Source organism: Coffea arabica, chromosome 10c, assembly GCF_036785885.1.
Source record: "Coffea arabica cultivar ET-39 chromosome 10c, Coffea Arabica ET-39 HiFi, whole genome shotgun sequence".
NCBI classification, from domain to species: domain Eukaryota; kingdom Viridiplantae; phylum Streptophyta; class Magnoliopsida; order Gentianales; family Rubiaceae; genus Coffea; species Coffea arabica.
The window spans coordinates 9,073,837-9,092,912 of record NC_092329.1 but is presented as its reverse complement, the minus strand read 5'-3'; the positions used below and the strand labels follow the sequence as shown (position 1 = coordinate 9,092,912).

The 19,076-nt window shown below is 35.5% G+C and overlaps 2 protein-coding genes across 2 annotated transcripts; both read right to left on the bottom strand.

The window, feature by feature from the left end:
* Window positions 1-377: 377 nt before the first annotated feature.
* LOC113714696 (uncharacterized) lies at window positions 378-7,429 on the bottom strand. Its single transcript, XM_027238696.2, has 16 exons — window positions 6,648-7,429; window positions 5,617-5,690; window positions 4,875-4,996; window positions 4,596-4,655; window positions 4,386-4,505; window positions 4,172-4,297; window positions 3,547-3,688; window positions 3,102-3,272; window positions 2,837-2,992; window positions 2,630-2,736; window positions 2,412-2,502; window positions 1,921-2,062; window positions 1,684-1,840; window positions 1,381-1,497; window positions 983-1,109; window positions 378-900 (listed from the first exon to the last, which is right to left on the bottom strand). The coding sequence occupies exons 1-16, from the start codon at window positions 6,700-6,702 to the stop codon at window positions 664-666; spliced, it is 2,004 nt and encodes a 667-aa protein (XP_027094497.1). The 5' UTR covers window positions 6,703-7,429; the 3' UTR covers window positions 378-663.
* A 2,419-nt stretch (window positions 7,430-9,848) lies between these two features.
* LOC113714694 (uncharacterized) lies at window positions 9,849-13,631 on the bottom strand. The gene is made up of 6 exons (XM_027238694.2): window positions 13,454-13,631; window positions 13,194-13,302; window positions 11,950-12,085; window positions 10,813-10,950; window positions 10,564-10,685; window positions 9,849-10,184 (listed from the first exon to the last, which is right to left on the bottom strand). Exons 2-6 carry the CDS (start codon window positions 13,235-13,237, stop codon window positions 10,025-10,027), a joined length of 600 nt encoding a protein of 199 aa, XP_027094495.1. The 5' UTR covers window positions 13,238-13,302; window positions 13,454-13,631; the 3' UTR covers window positions 9,849-10,024.
* Between the last annotated feature and the right edge of the window lie 5,445 nt (window positions 13,632-19,076).

Here is a 19,076-nt window from a genome sequence, read left to right as displayed (position 1 = left end):
AGCATTTGAAATTTTGATGGTAAAATAAGCCTAGGCTATCATGTTTAGGCGTGTGCGATCAATGGTGCCAAAATCCAAATATAAGGTCCTTTGTTTCTAAGTGCCCTTGAGCTGCATCTTAACATTAATACTTCTCGAATTTATTTAGCTGCCATGAAGAATGCTTCATCTTTACTATAGTTGAGAATGCAAGCAGATCTTGATTAAGCCCTCATTGAGCTGTAACTTAACATTAATACTTCTTGAATTTATTTAGCTGCCATGAAGAATGTTTCATCTTCACTAAAGTTGAGACTGCATGCAGGTCTTGATTAATTCGAGGTTTATAAGACCGAACACATTGTTCAAATAATATACTGCAGCAATTATATCTGAGCTATCCACAATAAATCATGTTATAAGATGTATATGTAGCTTACAACTCACTGGATCAGATCTGGGATTCATTGGATGACTTACATGATTAATGACTGGTTCTTACATATTACATTTGTAACAGAACAGTAAAAGATATAATGCTCCCAGGTGGGGAAGAAGCCATGAGGTACAAATTGCAAAGTTCAACAAGATAGAAGCTTTATTAACCATTTTTTTTACTAAGTTGTACTAGAACTCAATAATTGATGTCAGGTCTCGTCTTTACAGGAACAGAAAGCATGCTATTTAGCTGGGGGGAGCTTCCAAGCGTATATAATCATACATGAAACCCTGAAAAGGACTGTTATTTCTTGGCTGTGTTAAATAAACTGTATTATCCCCTTCCACCAGTAAAGCACCTTGGATGTCCACATTGTAAAGCCAATAAAGCCCATGGATCCCATGCCTTGCTATAGAGTTATCCCTTCCAATCAATCCAGAGGAGAACAAAGGCCGATTTGTACCTGGGTTGTTGATACGAACCTACAAGAAAATTTTGGATGAGTCTGATGTAAAAACCGTCTGCAAGTTTACCCACATGAGAATTACTCCAGCAGCCATCTACCTGCAATTCAGCATATGTTGCAGATGCAAGTGCAATGCGCAACTTATAGATCCCTCCTTTGTTGACATCATCAAGCTTGAACTTGATCTGCCAGGTGGTACCTTGATAAGTATTATCCTCTTTCTTCCTACAAACATGAGAGCTCATTCATTGAGAAGCATCTAAAATGCTATAAACTGTTCATAGCAAATATCAGCAGAAAGCCACAAGCAGGCAATTATAAGCTGTTAAAGTGAACATGCGAGGTGTTTTGGTAATATTTACGAGTCATGAATGCCATCAGAAATTTCTCGAGTTGCTATTGTCTTGCAATTCAGAGAGCAATGACATTTTCCATGCAATGATGCAAGATCCTGAAGTTAAAAACATCTTGGAATATTAATCTCCATTAGAATCACCTGGTGACCTGAGCGTAAAACCAATCTTTCCTATAATCGCTCTCGCCAACTGTATACACCAAATCTCCTTCAGAATATATCTCTGAATACCTCTCCCACAGTCCATATTGCCTGAACCTGTTACAAGAAAGAAGTTCGAGAACATGCACTTCATTCTTGGCATAATGTCACCTGACTACTATGCAATCCCATCATAGTGGTAAAAGATAAAGGCTATCAACAAAATGTCACTTAATATTCTATCTCTAATCTCGTGTTAACTCTGGATTAAATCGCTTCATATGAATATGAAGGTGACCTAACCTTTCAGGGCTACTCAGAAGGACTTTGTTGATGTACTTCGGGTTCGGATCAGGAACATAAAACTCTGCAGCAGAGCGATCTGGAAAGCCAATTTCCCACAAAGTTGGACCATCTCTTGGAGGCTCATATACAATATCACCAATATCCATATCACAACCTGTATTCCATTCTGATTAGACAAAATATGGGGTGAAGAATTATGTTTACATCCAGAAAACCTTTTTGTTGAAGTAAAACCTGGAGTTATGGTAATGAGTGCCTCATTCCGATAATCTCCAACAAATCCAGGGACCCAAGCATAGAGATTATAATCAGCACTTCGGACATTTCTTATGGCAAAGTACCCTCCCTCATCTGCCTTCGTCCAAAATTGGTAGTCCTGATGAAAATGAAGTTAGGTGACCAACCAACCACGCCTAACATGAACACTTAGAATAGAGTAATAAATGTCAACTTCCAATCAAGTCAATCAAATTTCAAGCTGCTTCATATCAGTATATGAGAATACATAAAGATGTTACTACTATAAATGCCAGAAAACACAGTAGAAGACTGAACAAAGAAAGAACAGGAAAGCAGAGCAAACAGTCTAGAGAAAAGCTTGGCTGCAGCAGAATATGTCATTACATAAGAAGTATGCACAATTGCACATGCTTGTTCCATTCATTTGTTTCATTGATGCACTCACTGCTGCTAAATCTTTTAATTTTATATCCAATCAAACTGACCTTGCATTCTCTTTGCCAGGATCCAACTTCCCCTGGTGGGGCCAATCCCACATATGCACCAGTTGCTAGTATATAGTCACTGCTAACATACCTAGCTTGGCCAGAGAGTCAAAACAGCTTTAGCAATATATCCATGTTGGAAGAAATGGAATTAGATCTCACAAATAAATAAGAAATGAAAAGTGAACCAATGGTAACCTGCATGTCACAGGTCTCACCTGTCTTCGACCAACAGTCTACCTCTAACATTCCCCCGTTGATCACAAGATGGAAAATCCTCTGAGGCTGGGAAACTGTACGGCCAGCTCTCAACTTCCCTCAACATCTGAGCAGAACTCAAACTCATCAATACTATTGCTTACTTTCTCGTATTGAAGTACATAAGTTAATATAATCAAAGAAACAAATTCTTTTTTTGGTCAAACCTGTATCTTTGCATCATCCCAGAGTGTCAGTGGATCTTCTTCACCCATGACAGAATTAAGATAGATGAAAACTGGGCCAAAAACTTTCTTCCATGGCTCACCTTTTGCAAATTTTGGTGACAGATCATCCCCAGCATAGTGAGAACTAAGACACATCTGAATCGAATATAATGACTCAATATCACCAACCAAAATCATTCATTACGCCGTATGAATTTACTACTTTGAATTACAATTTGGCAATGGTGATGCAATGTTAACTTACAGCAAGAGTTGTGGGGCCCACGTGGGAGGATAGGTTCTGCTTCAGGGGCCCACCAGATCTGAATTCATCACTAGGCGTAATTTGCCAGAAACCCACAGGTGGGTCCATGGATATCCATCCGTGAACCCTAAGATCTTTGTTTTCGCATGAGTACTGGTACTTGTCATCCACCTGCCAAGCATGGAATCAAGTGCTAAGGATACAGTTATAGTGGTCTGCAATCTTTATAGTTTAGCAGTACGTAAATCAAACATGGAGCAGTGCAACTTCAGACCTACAATATCTGAAACTGCTATATAGGTATCTGAAATTTGAAAAACAAAATGGGACGAATTTACTCCATTGATACTCTAAGACAGCTTAAAATCACCTGGAAAATTATTGTTCCACCTATTGGTGGTTATGAGTTTTAATAGTTCATTGTAGCACATTGAAAAAAACTTACCTCTCCTCTGAGCTCGGGCTCCACTGGATTCAAAAGGAGGACTGCTTCAGGATATGCAAGAGGTTGGCCTCTTCCTGATAACCTGTCATCTGGTAGAGGCATAAATCTTTGTCGACTGTCTGACACAGCCATATAATGAAACCTATATGTGCCAAACAGCGCATTGTCATATCTTAGTTGACAATATGACTTGGACAAGTCAGAGAAATTTTACCACATGAAAATCATCAAATCTAATTTCATTAGAAATGCAATGCATGAATGCATTAGTGCTATGCTGGCAAATTGAAAGTCAATATTTGTAATGCTCCTTGAGGTACAGATTTTAGAAAGTGTCGAATTCAGTGGCATCTTCTTCTTATACCACTGAAGATATAACATATGGAAACTTCTCTTGCTATCTGTAGGGACTTTACCGCTAGCTAGGGTCACATCTGTAGGGGCTTTGTGCAGTAGATATTGTTTTACTAAAAGAAAACAAAACATTTTAAGATTGATGATGTTACATGGATTGGTTCGCCTATATAAACTCCAGAGGTTAAAAGAATTTGGTTACGTTTACACTACTGCTATGTTTTTGACTGGATATGTTTACATGATCATAGAATTGAGAAAATGTTCTTACTTGTCTTTTCTGAGCTTGAATGCTATCCTGGTTTCACCCAAGCTGAAAGCAGGCCAGTCCATCGATCCAAGGTGTTCACATATAGCATAGGAGTAGAAGCCTGAGCAACCACGTAGTAGGATGAACCTACACGATAACAATAGCAGTAAGTAAAACCATTGACACTTAAAACAACCGTCACTTGGATAACTGCAAGAAAATTTTCCTCAAGAACCTTTTATCTATGTTTATTGGAGCCAGCTTGCCCTGGAGGGAGGTATCCCATGGTCTTAAGAATGACAACTCCACCTGTTCTTCAGTTTCCTTTATAACCTTGAACTCTGTTGCTTTGATCCTGCATGGGTATTCAATTCTTACTAATCTGAGCCATGTAAGAGAACATAAAGGTTCAGCTTACATGAAAATGACAAAACTGACTACTTACACTTCAAATACTCCTGCTTTCCCACTTCCATCTAGTGCATTCCAGACAATGTCCCAGTACCTACCATTTTACGCTAGATAGTAAGTCTCTGATTCGGTAATAAAACCTAAGACAGCTGACTTAGAGTATGAATATCAGGCATATTAGGAAGGCTTCTGTTTTCTGAATGCACTCAATCGTCATGCTGGGGGTAATATGTTTTGACTTGCACTACCTCCACAATGGATTCAATACCATACAAACACTAACAAAAGTAGAGGAAGCTGTTCTTTTCATTACCCTCTGTTAGACTCGGCATTCAGGACTTCAAGCAAATTGTCAAGGCCATTATAACATATTCCAGTAACAATTCCATCTGGATTTGATAGCGTGACTTGCAGTATACCATTATCCATCACCACCTGAAAAAATTGCAATGTTTTAGTAGTTCATATTGCAAAACATAAATAAGCAAATATAAATAAACATCAAACTAGGTTTAAAAGCTTGATTTCTTACGAGAGTGTCCAACTTCTGAACTCAATAAAATCAAATTTAATTTTTTCTTCACTTAGAAAACTTAATTTTCTTTTTGTATCAGCACTAAAACTTAATGATGCATGTAACATCAGCTGCAGAAATTACCTCATCCCATAAACTCACACATCAGACAAATATCAGCAAAATAAAGCCAAGAGGAAAAGAAGGGCATAACTACAAAGTCAATGGACAACAGCTATGGACAAACTTTTTAGCGCAATTGTAATGAACTATCATTCGATGAGCATGTGGATGTTAGTGCAGGTATTGTGGCAACTTAATATAAGACCTATCTGGTCGATAACTTCAAGAGGAGTATATAGATACTTCTATATTACTGAGGCACTATAATCCCAGAACTTGTAATAATTAGGCAAATGTCATTAAATCTCACCACATGATCAAAGCATTTAGGTTTGTAAAAGGTAATTAAGTGGAAAAGCAGTTTTCCTTTAATATTGGCACAAAGGGAGGCTGAGACTTGGATAGGAGAAGTATTTACGTAACGATCTTGAATTGACAGGCGCACCCCTGTAGGTGCCATGAATCCAGTTCCCTGTTTATGCTTCCTAACTTCTGCAGAAAAGCAATTAAAGTCTAGGTTACAGGAATGGTTTAAAAAATTTCCCAAGGACCACAGCTGTCAATGAAAAAAGAAGACTGCAGTGTTTTAATTACCTCAAATTAAGATGAGTAGAATAAATAGAAGTCTGATGACTGTATAGTGAAAATTCCAAGCTAGAGCTAGCTTAGCTTCAATTAGAGACAAACAATTTATCTTTGGCTTATATAGCTCTACAGTTACTATTTCCTTATGCACCACCAAAAATTTGTTAGCAGATATAGCTTACAAGAAATGCTAAGTAGAAAAGCCACAAGCAAACTTAAGGGACAGTGGAGATTGTGTGAAACAGACTTCGTTCTTATAGTTGTTAAGCAGTCAAAAACTTGGGACGCTTTCACTTGCAGTTTTCTGCAAAATTTTTTATCAAAAGGTTCATATTGCCCTCCATTAATAGAATAGGTATTTAGCCCAGGGAATTGGTCCAAATTGTATTTGGGTGTCAATAGAAGAGTGAACAAAAACTAATAAGTTCTTTAGGCACCGTTTCTGACTCGCCATCTGTTTCTAGACCACAGGATGCAGGGTCATATAAAAGAGAAGCAAAGGAGAAAGGACAGTTAATGTTAGGTTTTGCTGATGAAGATTCTAATAGTCAAAGCTAGAGAATATACAATTCAAGACTACTAGATATATCAAAATTTCAACTTGAAAAAACTCTTCATGCAAAATGTATATGGTATTGGAGTAATCAATGAGACAACTTATTGATGTTCTTGCTTAACTTACTGTGATCCCCTTTTCATGTGGCCAATTCCACTTTGGCAAACATTTAACAAAACCACTTTTCTTCTTCAACTCAACTAAAATCATCATAACCAGAAATCTAAAAAAATATTAAGTAATCAGGAAGTACAGTAATATCCTTGTCTTAACGTTAAAGAAATGTAATCCAGGTGGAGTAGACTTGCCTGGATATCTCCCGCACGTGCATATGGATTTAACAACATTCTTGAAACCGCCCATGATTGTTTTGTTTTCCTAGAGTCGGCTACTCCAAGAAGAGGACATGTATAATATATTCATTCAAATACCATCAAATCATCTGTGTCATCACGCGCCACCAACCCCACCACCGCCACTAACTACTTTGACTTTGACAGGTATTCACTCGCTTCATAAATCACAACTAACTCCACCACCACCTACCACCGGCGCCCGCCACCAGTTTTGTTAACAAAATTCTAAGCTTTCTGAACTCTAAGAAAATCCTTTGGTCTACATTTCATAAAAATCTTGTCTAATCTTTGTCAAGTCCAAATGACACTTTCTCCGGGTAGTGGGTACCCTTTCTTAAGGTCTCTGTACTTTTCAACTGGAAGTTTATCAATATAACTTCCACAGAATAAGGGAGAAATTCAGGAGCAAGATTTTGTCCAATTGGTTCAGTGGGATGAAAGGCAAAGTATTAGGCAGTTAGTTACTGACGGAATCTTTCTAACGCTCAAGGTTATCTCCTCCTAGACTCCTAGGCCTACATGATGGTATACTTTAGGTTCTGTATTAATAGTAGAACTAGCAGCTTGCAGTTGGTTCTTTAATCAAATTTCCACTTTCGTTTGATTCCAACCTGAGGAAAAAAGTCCATTATGGACTTGATTAGATCACCTAATAGATTTTTGAACATCGATCATTTGACGAAGGACATCACTAAAATTATTGGGAAGACAAGAAGAAGTGTCATGGCATCATGCAACCAACGACTTGGCTCGTTGGGCAGTTGGCCACTACAATGGCTTTAAATGCCTTTTGTGGGATTAAGTGGTTTCTACTAAATTCAAATGATGTGTAATAATGCATCTTTTGATCTAGAGATAGGATAGGAATTACTTCTTCTAACTCTCATTGGTCTAGATCTCTCTTTAGATAGGTTAGAATAAGGGTAGAAGTAGAATTAGTATAAAAATTATCGATTGATAAACTCTAATTCCTCTTGATCCAGTTGGACCTTCTTTATATAAGTTAGAAATTTAGAATAGGACGAATAAGATCAGTGCAGAACGGTTGAGTTGATTTACAAAAAAAAAAAAAAAAAAAAAAAAAAAGTGATCATTAGTGACACTCGACTGACGTTTTGTTCCTAATATTGTTAAGGCTACATTTGGTTACATGGAATTGGATCCCAATTTTATAGGATTATATGCAGACAGTGAAACTTTTATTTAATTCATTTAATCAAGATGGAAAAAAACAAATTCATCTTGATTACACTAAATTAAATTAAATTAATCATGTCAAGTCTGTTGTTTCCTTGGATGGATAAGTTGGGAGATTTCCAGATGGGGCTCAAAATGAAGGTGCAACGTCCATTTAAATTAAAGTGAATTAATAGATTTATTAAATCAAAATCGACTGTTCGAGCCCACATATTACTAAAGTTCAAGTTGAATGGGTTTACTATTTGGACCTACCTATTTGTAAAGTTTCAAATTGAATGGGTTTCGTGAATTACAAGTTTATGAAAGTCTACTTATATTTACGATAAATTGAGATCTTAATATGTCCTAGACTTCGAATATACAAATCATTCAAAGACAATATACAAATCATTTTGTAAGAAGACTTAATAATAAAGATTTGAGTGTTGAAGAATTGAAAATTGAAGATTCGAGGGTTCAAACGTAATCAACCATTTTTTTATGCCCAAATTATAAGAAACACTACTCTTTGATAAAAAAAAACAAGCCTTTTCGGCCATTTGATTAAAATCATTTGAGAGGTAGAATCAGGAACAAGCTTCTTCAACCATTCGATTATAATCCTTTGAGAGGAGATTAATTTCATGATATAAGAATTTTCAGAAATTATATTCCTTTTATTCTTTGATTTAATATATTTAATATTTGTACAAGATTTCTTATCTTTTGCCTATAGCCAACGAAATTTGTTTTACATTATAATTCCCAAGGATCAATGGTGAAAAAAGGAATGGTGAGGAGGCAAGTGTCCCTATCATTTATTCAAGCATGTCAATAGGAGGATTTGGGGTTAGAAATACAAAATTTAGATCTAAACCCAGTAAATTATTTGGTAAACCATACACACGAACTTAAACCTACCAAATATACTTGAACCTGGACCTAATTCCAAACCCTAATGGTCTCATATTTGATGAGTCTTGATATGCATTGCGTACTTCTATAAACGCTCCGATTCAAAGTTACAAATTTGGAAACTATTTGATAAAAGGTCAGAAGCATAAAAAAAAACGGATAGAACATTTCTCGTCTGGGTGAGTAATCTGTTTAGATTTGGATTTGGCTTCGAATTATCCAAAAAACCAAACCCTACTCAAAAGGCATAAATCTGTTACTTTGTCTAGGTAAGAAGTGGATTTGAAAATCAAATCTAGATCCAGAAAAAGTGTAATCGATTGATATGCCTGTTAATACCCGTCAAATGAAACGTCGCAGTCAAAAGTAAATTCAGAGGGCGGCCAAAACTTGAGTAGACAGGATCTTCAAAAACTCAATGACCCAGATTGTGCCACAATATTGGGTCTTTAAGAGACAGGATTTACATAAATATGAGCCAAATCAGGGTATATCTTGGATTGACTCGTTTTTCAAAACAATCAATAACCTAAATTTTGCCACACCATTTAAGATATTGAGTTTTTAAAGACCGGATCTATCCAAGGCATCACACAATTTGAACTATTGAATTTTTTAAGACCTAATTTACTCAAGTGTGAGCCAATTATCTGGTAACAAGTATAATGAGTTGATATGCCCACTGATATCCGGGTCTCATCATTTGAGGACATTCTTCTTGTTCTTTCATGCTCCTTAATGACACAAACATTGAGAGTGTCTAAGGGACAGATTGTTGTCCTATTGGAGGGTCAAGAAGTATATCTAAAGTATATCACCAATAGCCAAGGTGCTCTGGCTAACGTTAAATGCCCTTTGAGAAAGAGATCCATATATGGTCTCAAAGCAATGCCCAACTTTTTAAGAGTTTATGAAACGGGAACACCTACTTCGCTGGCACCAGTAATATCAAGAACGGAAGGAATGTTAGTATGATGCTATTTCATTCATTTCTTGTCTTCACACCAATTTACTTTGTTGTGAACTCCTGACTTTACATGTATCTATATTTACCAAGAATTAATGATGAAAATCAATTGATACATGGGATTGATCTGCGAAGTCTGTTTACGCACTAACAGAGTTCTCAAGCATACAGCAGTACGTGATTATCTTATCAGGTAACACATCTCAATAAATTAAAACTTGCAGAAGCTGAGTATGTATGACAGCCCCGAATGCGATCACCAAAACCTCTAGTGCACTTGACTGTGTTCCGTTTTCCTCTGGAAAAGAAGCGAACCCAAAAGGACTGCAATGCCGGTAATTGCAATGGTAAACAGCAGGCGCTTTCTGGAGAACTCGTTTGGCTGCCTCCTTTGAGGAACACGGTCTCTCTCAACTGGCCTTGTTGCCCTTTAGACAAACGAAAGTTCAAGGGATTAGGTGAAGAAAAACAGCATAAATTCAATATGCAGGCCTTTGCAAAGCATATATGGCAATATTGCAGCAACAAAAGAAGTAAATTGGAAGGCTGACATTCCAGATGCTAGTTTTGAGTCAGGAGACAAAAACAATCATAGCTGCAGCTGGAAATCGAAGAGAAACGTAAATCATAACATACAACTTTTGAGTACATCTGCTTCCAAAAACTTTGATAATTAATATTGCTTTCAAGACTCGTTTGGTTCTTAGGTTGGGAAAGGTACTTGCCAGTTAGATGCAAGATAAGTTTTTTTTTCATGGAGATGAAAATTAAAATGCTGAATGAAGGATATTATGTAGTTTCTTCGACCTGGAAGATTCAGCAATATTATCAGCAACTCCAGTACACCTGCTATCATGGCCAATCCTTTCACGAAGTCTTATGTATCGGTTGCATAAATAACATAATTCTGTCCGGTTTCCACATACTTCCTGAAATGCCAATGGGACCACATTTGATCTAAGATGTTAGAGGGTGATGCAGGATCAATGTGTGTGCCAGAGCTACTACAATTGCTTCGGCAAGTGCATTACTTGCATTATCAATGAAAATTCGTACCTGATGCTCGAGTAAATCTATTGCAGGCAATGGAAATTCACAAAATTCACATGTTACTATCCTCTGAGGGCAGTTTTCACCCTTATGTATAGCCAAAACTTCCCGTTCCATCGTCTCACTGCAAAGAGAACAAGACACCTGGCTCGAAGAACAAGTCATTAAGCCATGGTGATTTCATACCCATACACATAAAGCATTCAGCTGAATATAAATACAAAAATTTGGTAATGCACTACCAACCAATTTTTTACTAGTTGTCAAAACGTTCAACCTATGCCTAAAACCAGATCAGTCAAAATAAAATCTGTCCCTTCCTAGGAATTCTTCCTAGCCAAGGGAGAAAAGTTAACCAAAATGACACCAAAAATAGAGCAAGGAAATAAGTGCTGCAACATTCTCCTAATTATAACCTTGAGTACGCTAGCCCACTGACTTTTATGTGAAGAATAAACATTTTGAAGTGAAATTCTCATGCACAAAAAGTTGCATGCATATTGTTCTGTAAAGAAGCTTGAAACCAGCACCAGTACCTCTAGGCTGCATTAAAAAATCACAACTCATTCAGGATCTTCTGCCCATAGACATCTTAAGAATGATCAATAATGAGCTATTCTCCCATTTAAAATACACTAGCCATATAGTAATAATATTCCCCTAATTCCAATTACAATGACCTCATCTCTTTACAACCTTATTGTGTTAAATTTTTTAAGTTGCAAAACTATTTCTTATGAAAACATAAAGAAATATAATGCAATTGAATAAAGGGAAGCGCATGCAAATAAATTAGACTGAGTGGAGGTCACTCTAATTTCAATATACTGGGGGGAAAATATTTCCATGTTTGTGACAGATGGAAGCTCAGTTTTGTTTACCTCTATCATGCAAAAGAAGTTGAAAGCAACAAAATAACTTACTCTTTCAGCAACTATGTGCAAAATACATCAGCCATGTAGAAAATCTAATGTCCACTAGACCATAACAGACTCATGACATAAAATTACTCTTGTTCAGACAATTAGAAAAGTTCACAATAATTGAAAGGGTAAAAGGGGGTTTCCTCGAGTTTTTTATGGCTGGGGATGAAAATTATAGGAGGATTTACATACTAAAAATATAAGAAACTAATTACCATACCGGAGCATGAGTGCTTAAGAAGTGTTCCTCAGCAGATACTCTGGGAACCATATCACCACAGATTTTACATTTTTCCAACTTCCGAGAGCAGTGAGCAAAATGCAAGTCAAAATTTGAAGAAGGTATCACTCTATCACTGCAAGTATGAAGATTTACGTCAAACAGCAATGAACACTATCAGAAAGCCAACACGGTAATGCAGTCAGAACCGAATTGATCACCAGAACAGCATTGATGTAAAGCTGAATAAGTTACTACATTTTACACAATCCAAAAAAAAGAAAAAAAAGAAACCAATTTCACACTCACATCACAAAGGCAAAACATAATTAACAACAAAATTTAAATAGTCAAACCAATCAGACTTAAAAACACAACTTAAAACCCAATAAATAGACTCTCCAGTTTCCAAAGCCAAAGAACCCAGCACTAGCAGTAGCTCTTTGGAACAAATTGATGCCCTATAATCCTAAACAAGCTTTCTGTAGATTAGAAAAAGTTCGTTTAAAACATTCCAGGCCTAATTGTTTAAACTCAACTTTATGAAAGACTTATCCTATCCTATCCTATCCTATCTGATGTCAGCCACCGAAATTTTCTTCTTCCTTTGTGCTTTAACGCAGGCCATCCTTTCAAGCCTGACAAGCGTACTGCTCAACATAGAGACATCATTTACAGCTTGTACAGCAAAACCAGATAACCAAGCCACTCTCAGCACATACACAGAATGTCTTATGGAGCCATGGTACTTAACAATTACGTACTCTAAGCATAGTAAATACAAGTATTCTCTAATTCAACGCAAAACACTATTAATGGCATCCTCATAAACCATTAAAGCTCCAGAGTTTAATTGTATGCGCATGAAGCTCAAGAAAGAAAAACTTTCACAAGTCAAAACCATGCAGATATGATGATCAGACCTTGCAGATCCTATGATTGCATCACAACTAGCACCAAACAAAAAAAGGAAGATTAAGGAGAACGATTCCCAACTAATTTTAGTCCTGTCCTTCAGCTAAATTCATGATCAAAACACTTACGAACTACAATTATACCCACCAAATTTAACAACCTCAATCCCAAATCAAAAGAAAAATTAGCACTTTCAAGATTAAAATCAGACACCTAAAAATTAGAAAATCCCCCAACTCCACAGAAAAACCCAATGCAATGAAATCCCATCAAGAGAATCTCATAAAAGAACTAACGAAAACGAAAAGAAAAGAACAAGGGAGTCATACCAGTGACTGCAATTGCGAGTGGCATCATCTGAAGCAACAGCCATTTTTGCCCACTACACAAAAATCCCTGATGTCCCAACAAAAACCCTGTTCTTATGACAGCAAATTCCTGGCAAAAAACAAGACAATTGAATCAAAATCAAAACTTTACATATAAGACGAAAAGGGGCATAAATAGGAAGTTAGGTAAACCAATTCTGATCCATCAATTAATTATTATAATACTAATAGCGCCTAAAATCGAACCTACCCAATCCTACCTTAATCGTAGATACTCAGATTCTAAAACTTGGATTTAATGACCATTAAACATAAAACCCAAGTCGAATCTGTTCTTATTTTTTGGCTTATTCTTCGATAGGATCTATACGAGAGAATTTGACGACTTTCAGGTTCCGAGTCGAGACTTTAGGATACCCCCAAAACAAGAGGACGAAAGTACGACTGAAAAATGTGTTAAGTACTAAAAAAAAAAAAAAGGGAAGTCCAATTTTGCGACGGATGACTTAATAATGTATGGATCGGGTCGTATGACTGGAGTTCGGGTGCTTGGAGGACTCACGAATATTTTCTTGTGGTGGACAACACGCGCTTATTTATTGGGTATGAATGGGTCATGAGTTGGGCTGACTTTGTTTTGTTTCCTTAGCTCTTCCCAAGAGGCCCAGACCCTATTGCATCCTAACTTGAAAGCCCAAATACAAAAGTGCTAAAAACAAGATGATAAAAGCCTAGAATACCTAATGGAGAATGAGAAACTAAAAGCCCGTTTGAGTTGGTATTTTGTTGCAGTTTTTATAGAAAAATGTACCGTAATGATTTGATATATGTAAGATAAAACTGTGATTGAGAAATGTGATTATGAAAAAATAAATTTTTTGGGAAAAGATTAACTATCCAAACAAGACTTGAGTTGTCAAAATCAAGTTTCCAAATTGACTCCAATGAATTGTTGTCATATCAATAGGTGGTTATATATATATATATATATATATTCTTGGTTTGGAAGGGTGATTGGGGAAGGTTGTTGGATTTGGGGATGTGGTGGTTTGGTGGGTAGGGATAACCGGTGCTTAACAAGAAAATTTTTTTTCTCTTATGGCTTGTTGTCAATATACACAAAAATACTTGGATAGATCCAGTTTACGTACCCACAAGTAGACCATATGCTCTATTTAATAGACATATGGTTCTAGTAAACCAACATGATCTAAGATTAGTGATGATAGGTGATGACAATGACATACAAAAACCCATGTGATAAACGTAAATTAGACAAGGCCTACGAGTCACAAGGAAACAGGAAATTCATTGAGGGGCCGAACCCCACATAGCTTCAAACTTTGGAGTCAAGATAAAAAGTTTTCCAAAAGCTTTTCTTCCTAGGTCCCAACTGTGTTTGGTAGGTAAGTCTATCCAACAAGTATTCGCCTGGTATGCTATAAGTCCTCTTGGATATTTAAAAAGGAAAAAAAAAAAAGAGACAAAGAAATACCACCTTTGATAGACCGTTATCAGTTAATAAGAAAAAAATTTGCATCATTTTGTGTATAAATTAAAGGACACGATTCTTGTGTAGGAAAATTTATTTGACCGTCGTCTTTTACTCTTTTAAATTCAGGCGGCTTGGACTCGTTTAAACTTCTGCAACTACCAACTTATGTAGATTTTTTTTTTTAAATATGGATAGGTAACATGTAGTTCCTTATCAACCGGACGAGGGTTTCAAGCCGAAAAGGTTTCTGCTCATCAGGAGTCCAGAAAACAAGAAGGCTGGACAAGTAAGAACAAAGTCCATGTTAATGTCCAACGAGAGGAGCTGAGTATTTGAGTTGTACTTTTGACTCCTTGTGTCGTGCACATATTATACCATGATCATCTCAACAAACCCTTTGATTCAAATTATTTGATCGTAGCTTGTTTTCTTGTGCTGATTAGAAAACTGAAATAGGGCAATAGAGAGGCATCATATATATGTAGGTCGGATTCCTCCTCCTATGTATGGCTTTCAAAAGAATACGTTACATTTGAGGTATGCAGGCCAAGTATTCCTCGTCTTGTTTGTGACCAATAAGTTGAGATTACAAGCTACCAATAAGGTTTAGACTTTAGAACAAAGCCCACAATTTGTATACATGCAAGTATATATATATCATAGGCCCCAGAAAATCAAAATTCACTGGGTCCTCTGGCTAGTCAGATTATTATTCTTCTTTTGTCTGTTCTGATTTTTCTTCCTTCATTGATCTTGTCTATTACGTTATTGTTAAAGATTTGTTTATATGCATTGGAACATTTAATTGACATTTTTCCCAATCCGGCATAGGTATTATTTGACGATACTGTCGAATATCTGAGACCAAAACATGTTTGCATAAAAGTAGGAAAAAAGCAAGGATTGATGCTGTTTAGTACGTTTGAGCTGACATTGATGTGATGCCATTTGTCTAAGTAACATTCAATCTAATACTATATATGTAATGGAGGAATCATTCAATTAGATCCAGACTGCAGGTAGTCCCTAAGAAACGTGAGTGCCATACCTCATGGTTCCTTAATGAGCTAAAATTATACAAGAAGGAAATGAGGTCCAACAATTGCAGAGCTGCAGATTGCATTTTATTAAGCGTATATTTGGTCTAGGTTGTCATTTATGTACGTATCCTGTATTCAACCGAAGAGTGAATTCAAAAGAAGAAACCTTCCTCTATGTATAACATTTATAAATACATATTTTATCTCACATACATATACAAACATATATATATATATATATATATAATCTATTTATTGTTCATATTTAATCTCATAAAAGCTTGCACCCACATGATTTCTGTCATACATAGTACACATGCGCATATATATATATATATATATATATATATATATATATATATATATATATATATATATATATATATATGCATGTTCTCTCACATATAGACATACTAAAATAGATGAAATACCTAGAATTATTATTTTAATCATACAATAATTTTTTATTATTTACCAGATGACATCATTTCTTATATGTGTTGTTATTTTTGTACCACATGGAACAAATTTTTATTTTCGCTTGAATGGTCCTATTATATGTTGATTTCTTGTTTGATATTATAACGCACTTACTCTAGAATTACAGAGAATAATAGTACATGTTAACAAGCTAGAATGAAAAATATAAAAAATAAAATAAAATAGACAAAGTTTTCTTAATATATTTTATATCTTTCAAGGAAAACACAGTACGATATGTTTTTTTTTTATGGAATTGTAAAATATATGCAATGAGATATTTCAACCCAGTGCTCATTGATTCTCAAACATATATACCTGATTTGTTGACTTATAAATTTAATTTTAACACTTAAATGTTAGTTTCAAAAATTTTTTTGATCAATTTTATTCAAGGGCGCACATTTTTGTAAATAATTTCTTTTTGTTCATAATCACTTTTTGTTTATAGTTCAAATCCTGTCATAAACATATTCATTTCATAATGTGATTCTTGTAATGCGCCATTAGTCATGACAACGTGAACTCTACAGCAGGAATTTTATAACCAGGAATTAGCACTTTGTTCCACACGCCTATCATGGTGGTATGGCACCAATAAACATGTATACATATATATATATATATATATATATATATATATATATATATATATATATATGTTCTAGAGTTTAGGAACCTATAGCACTGTATACCCTCTGAGATCTGATTGTGTTGGTTCAAACCCACGTGAAGTAAGTTTCTTGGACCAATAAGATACCTGAATACATTGAACCCACCAATAAGAGTTGTTCGATGTCTAAGCACAGCGAAAATCAAGAGATAAGGGATTAAAGTAGTGCATCTTTCTTGCCTCCAACTAATGAGGATGGACAAGTGTCAATCATCAGCTAAATGATATGAGCACACAAGCCAAGAAGAAAGTGAATTCCCACAATAATGTTCTTATTTTTTAAGGATCTAATTAGTGGTGGGCATTCTTTACTGAGTCATTATCATGTAGATAATAACTTTTCTTGTAGTTAGTGATTGCTAAAAAGATTAAAATACCTGCAAAAGAAACATAAGACCTTCTATCTTTTTGTAGAAGGAGGATTTGCTTTCTTGGTAAGAGTGTCATGTCGTCCACAATATGGCTTCAGTCTCCACCTTTTTCTTTTAGTATCTGTCAAGTGTCAACCAGGCCTTAAGCACACACTACTACATATTTGATGGTTTATTTGCTTCTTAAGCTTGTTTTATGTGCCTTTTGAACTAATAGCCACTTTTGTGTTTTCTTTTTGCATACAATTCTTGAGCTCTTGATTTCTCCAGCAAATTTTGTACTTTTGCGTCCTCTTGTCTTTGTTGCTTCTTGTTCAAATGGTCAATAACTTGAGATCTTTGAGTAGATAACAATTTGTTTTACTAGGATTTTAGATGTTTAATAAAGAGGACTAAAGAGTTAAATGTGAAATAAAATGAATAATCGATAATGCGTCGAAAAAAGCAAAATATTATATGCATATATGCTTTTACTTTATGTGCTACCCTCATTTTTTGTCAGAATAATCATATTGTCAACTATTGTGAAAATGCTCGCTCGTCGCTCCAGCTGTAAAATCTTTATAAAAGAATATGTTGCGATGCAAATAAGATAAAATATCATAAAAGTACTTTTGTTTCGTGTTTGTGACGTGTTCTTTTTCTTCCGCCATTATTAGAATTGATATTTAGTACAAGAAGATGACATTTTTACAATTACTAACCATTAATTACAATTGACTGATACTTGAAATACAACTACTAGTCCATATGTGATTGGCTGAAGTTGCACAATCAAAAGAAAAGCATCAAATATGATAAATTAGAAGTAGTCTCTCCTGCTATATATGTATCGTCAAAGAAGTGCATTGTCCCTGTTTTAGGATAATTGTTGCATCTATATGCCTAAAATACGCTTGTCCTCATTCCTATGCATCGTATTGAGCTCAGCTGATGTGCAGATGACGTGCATCAAATGTAGCATTTTTATCGGCCCTCGCATCGCGCGAATGAAATGGATGTAGACCACCGTCAGCCATTGCTTGTGGTTTCTTAATTGCATCAGACCCTCAAAAGAAACAATAAAATAAAATGAAAAATATAAAAATATAAAAGTGCCATGTTTAGCATGTATTTTCCTGGCTCAGTTATTATTTATTATACCTATAAATGCAAAGAGTTCTCAAGGCTTGGGTTGATTGAATCTTAATTAGGAGCAATGTCCCATATATATATATATAAAGGAGTTTGTAGGTGACTGTTGAAAAATTTTTCATCTGCCATCTTTGGGAATAATTTAGGTAGGGAAAAAATCAAATGCAAGTGATTAAATCAAATGTACAACATTATAGTGTATAGTTGACTTGGATTTGACTATTGTGCCCTCCCATTTGCAATTGGCTTATATTCCACGTGATTATCAAGCTTTTAAGTGGTGTTTAAACCACTTACAAATATAATTGCAATGTTCTTCATCTTCATTTATAATTGTTGGTTAGCTTTTATACCTACAATAATAGAGGGTCTTAATGTTAAAGATGATTGGTTCAGGAAGCACTTAATAATGAACATGATTGGTTTTGCATTGGTTCATTTCCAATCTGTTACGAGCTCTTCAACTTGACAATAATGAAGGCTTTTAATACTGACGAATGTTTTTTCAAGTGCTTGTGCTCAATCTTTTGTTGTGGGTGTTTAGACAGGTATGCTCATTTACTTTCTCTCTTTCTAGAGTTTTGGATGTTTAGCTGATACACTAAAAGTTGTGAGTTTTCTACTGCAATATTTTCTCATTAGCTATTGTCTGAATATGGAAATTTCGTTATGGAATACATGATACATACA

Coding starts and splice junctions, on each gene's coding strand:
- LOC113714696 (XM_027238696.2), bottom strand. CDS start 6,702: ATGGGCGGTTTCAAGAATGTTGTTAAATCCATATGCACGTGCGGGAGA. Junction 2,063..2,411: donor CCTGGCAAAGAGAATGCAAG/GTCAGTTTGATT, acceptor CATTTTCATCAG/GACTACCAATTTTGGACGAA. Junction 1,110..1,380: donor TTTTACGCTCAGGTCACCAG/GTGATTCTAATG, acceptor TCATGTTTGTAG/GAAGAAAGAGGATAATACTT.
- LOC113714694 (XM_027238694.2), bottom strand. CDS start 13,237: ATGGCTGTTGCTTCAGATGATGCCACTCGCAATTGCAGTCACTG. Junction 12,086..13,193: donor ACTCGCAATTGCAGTCACTG/GTATGACTCCCT, acceptor TCATACTTGCAG/TGATAGAGTGATACCTTCTT. Junction 10,686..10,812: donor TAGATTTACTCGAGCATCAG/GTACGAATTTTC, acceptor TTGGCATTTCAG/GAAGTATGTGGAAACCGGAC.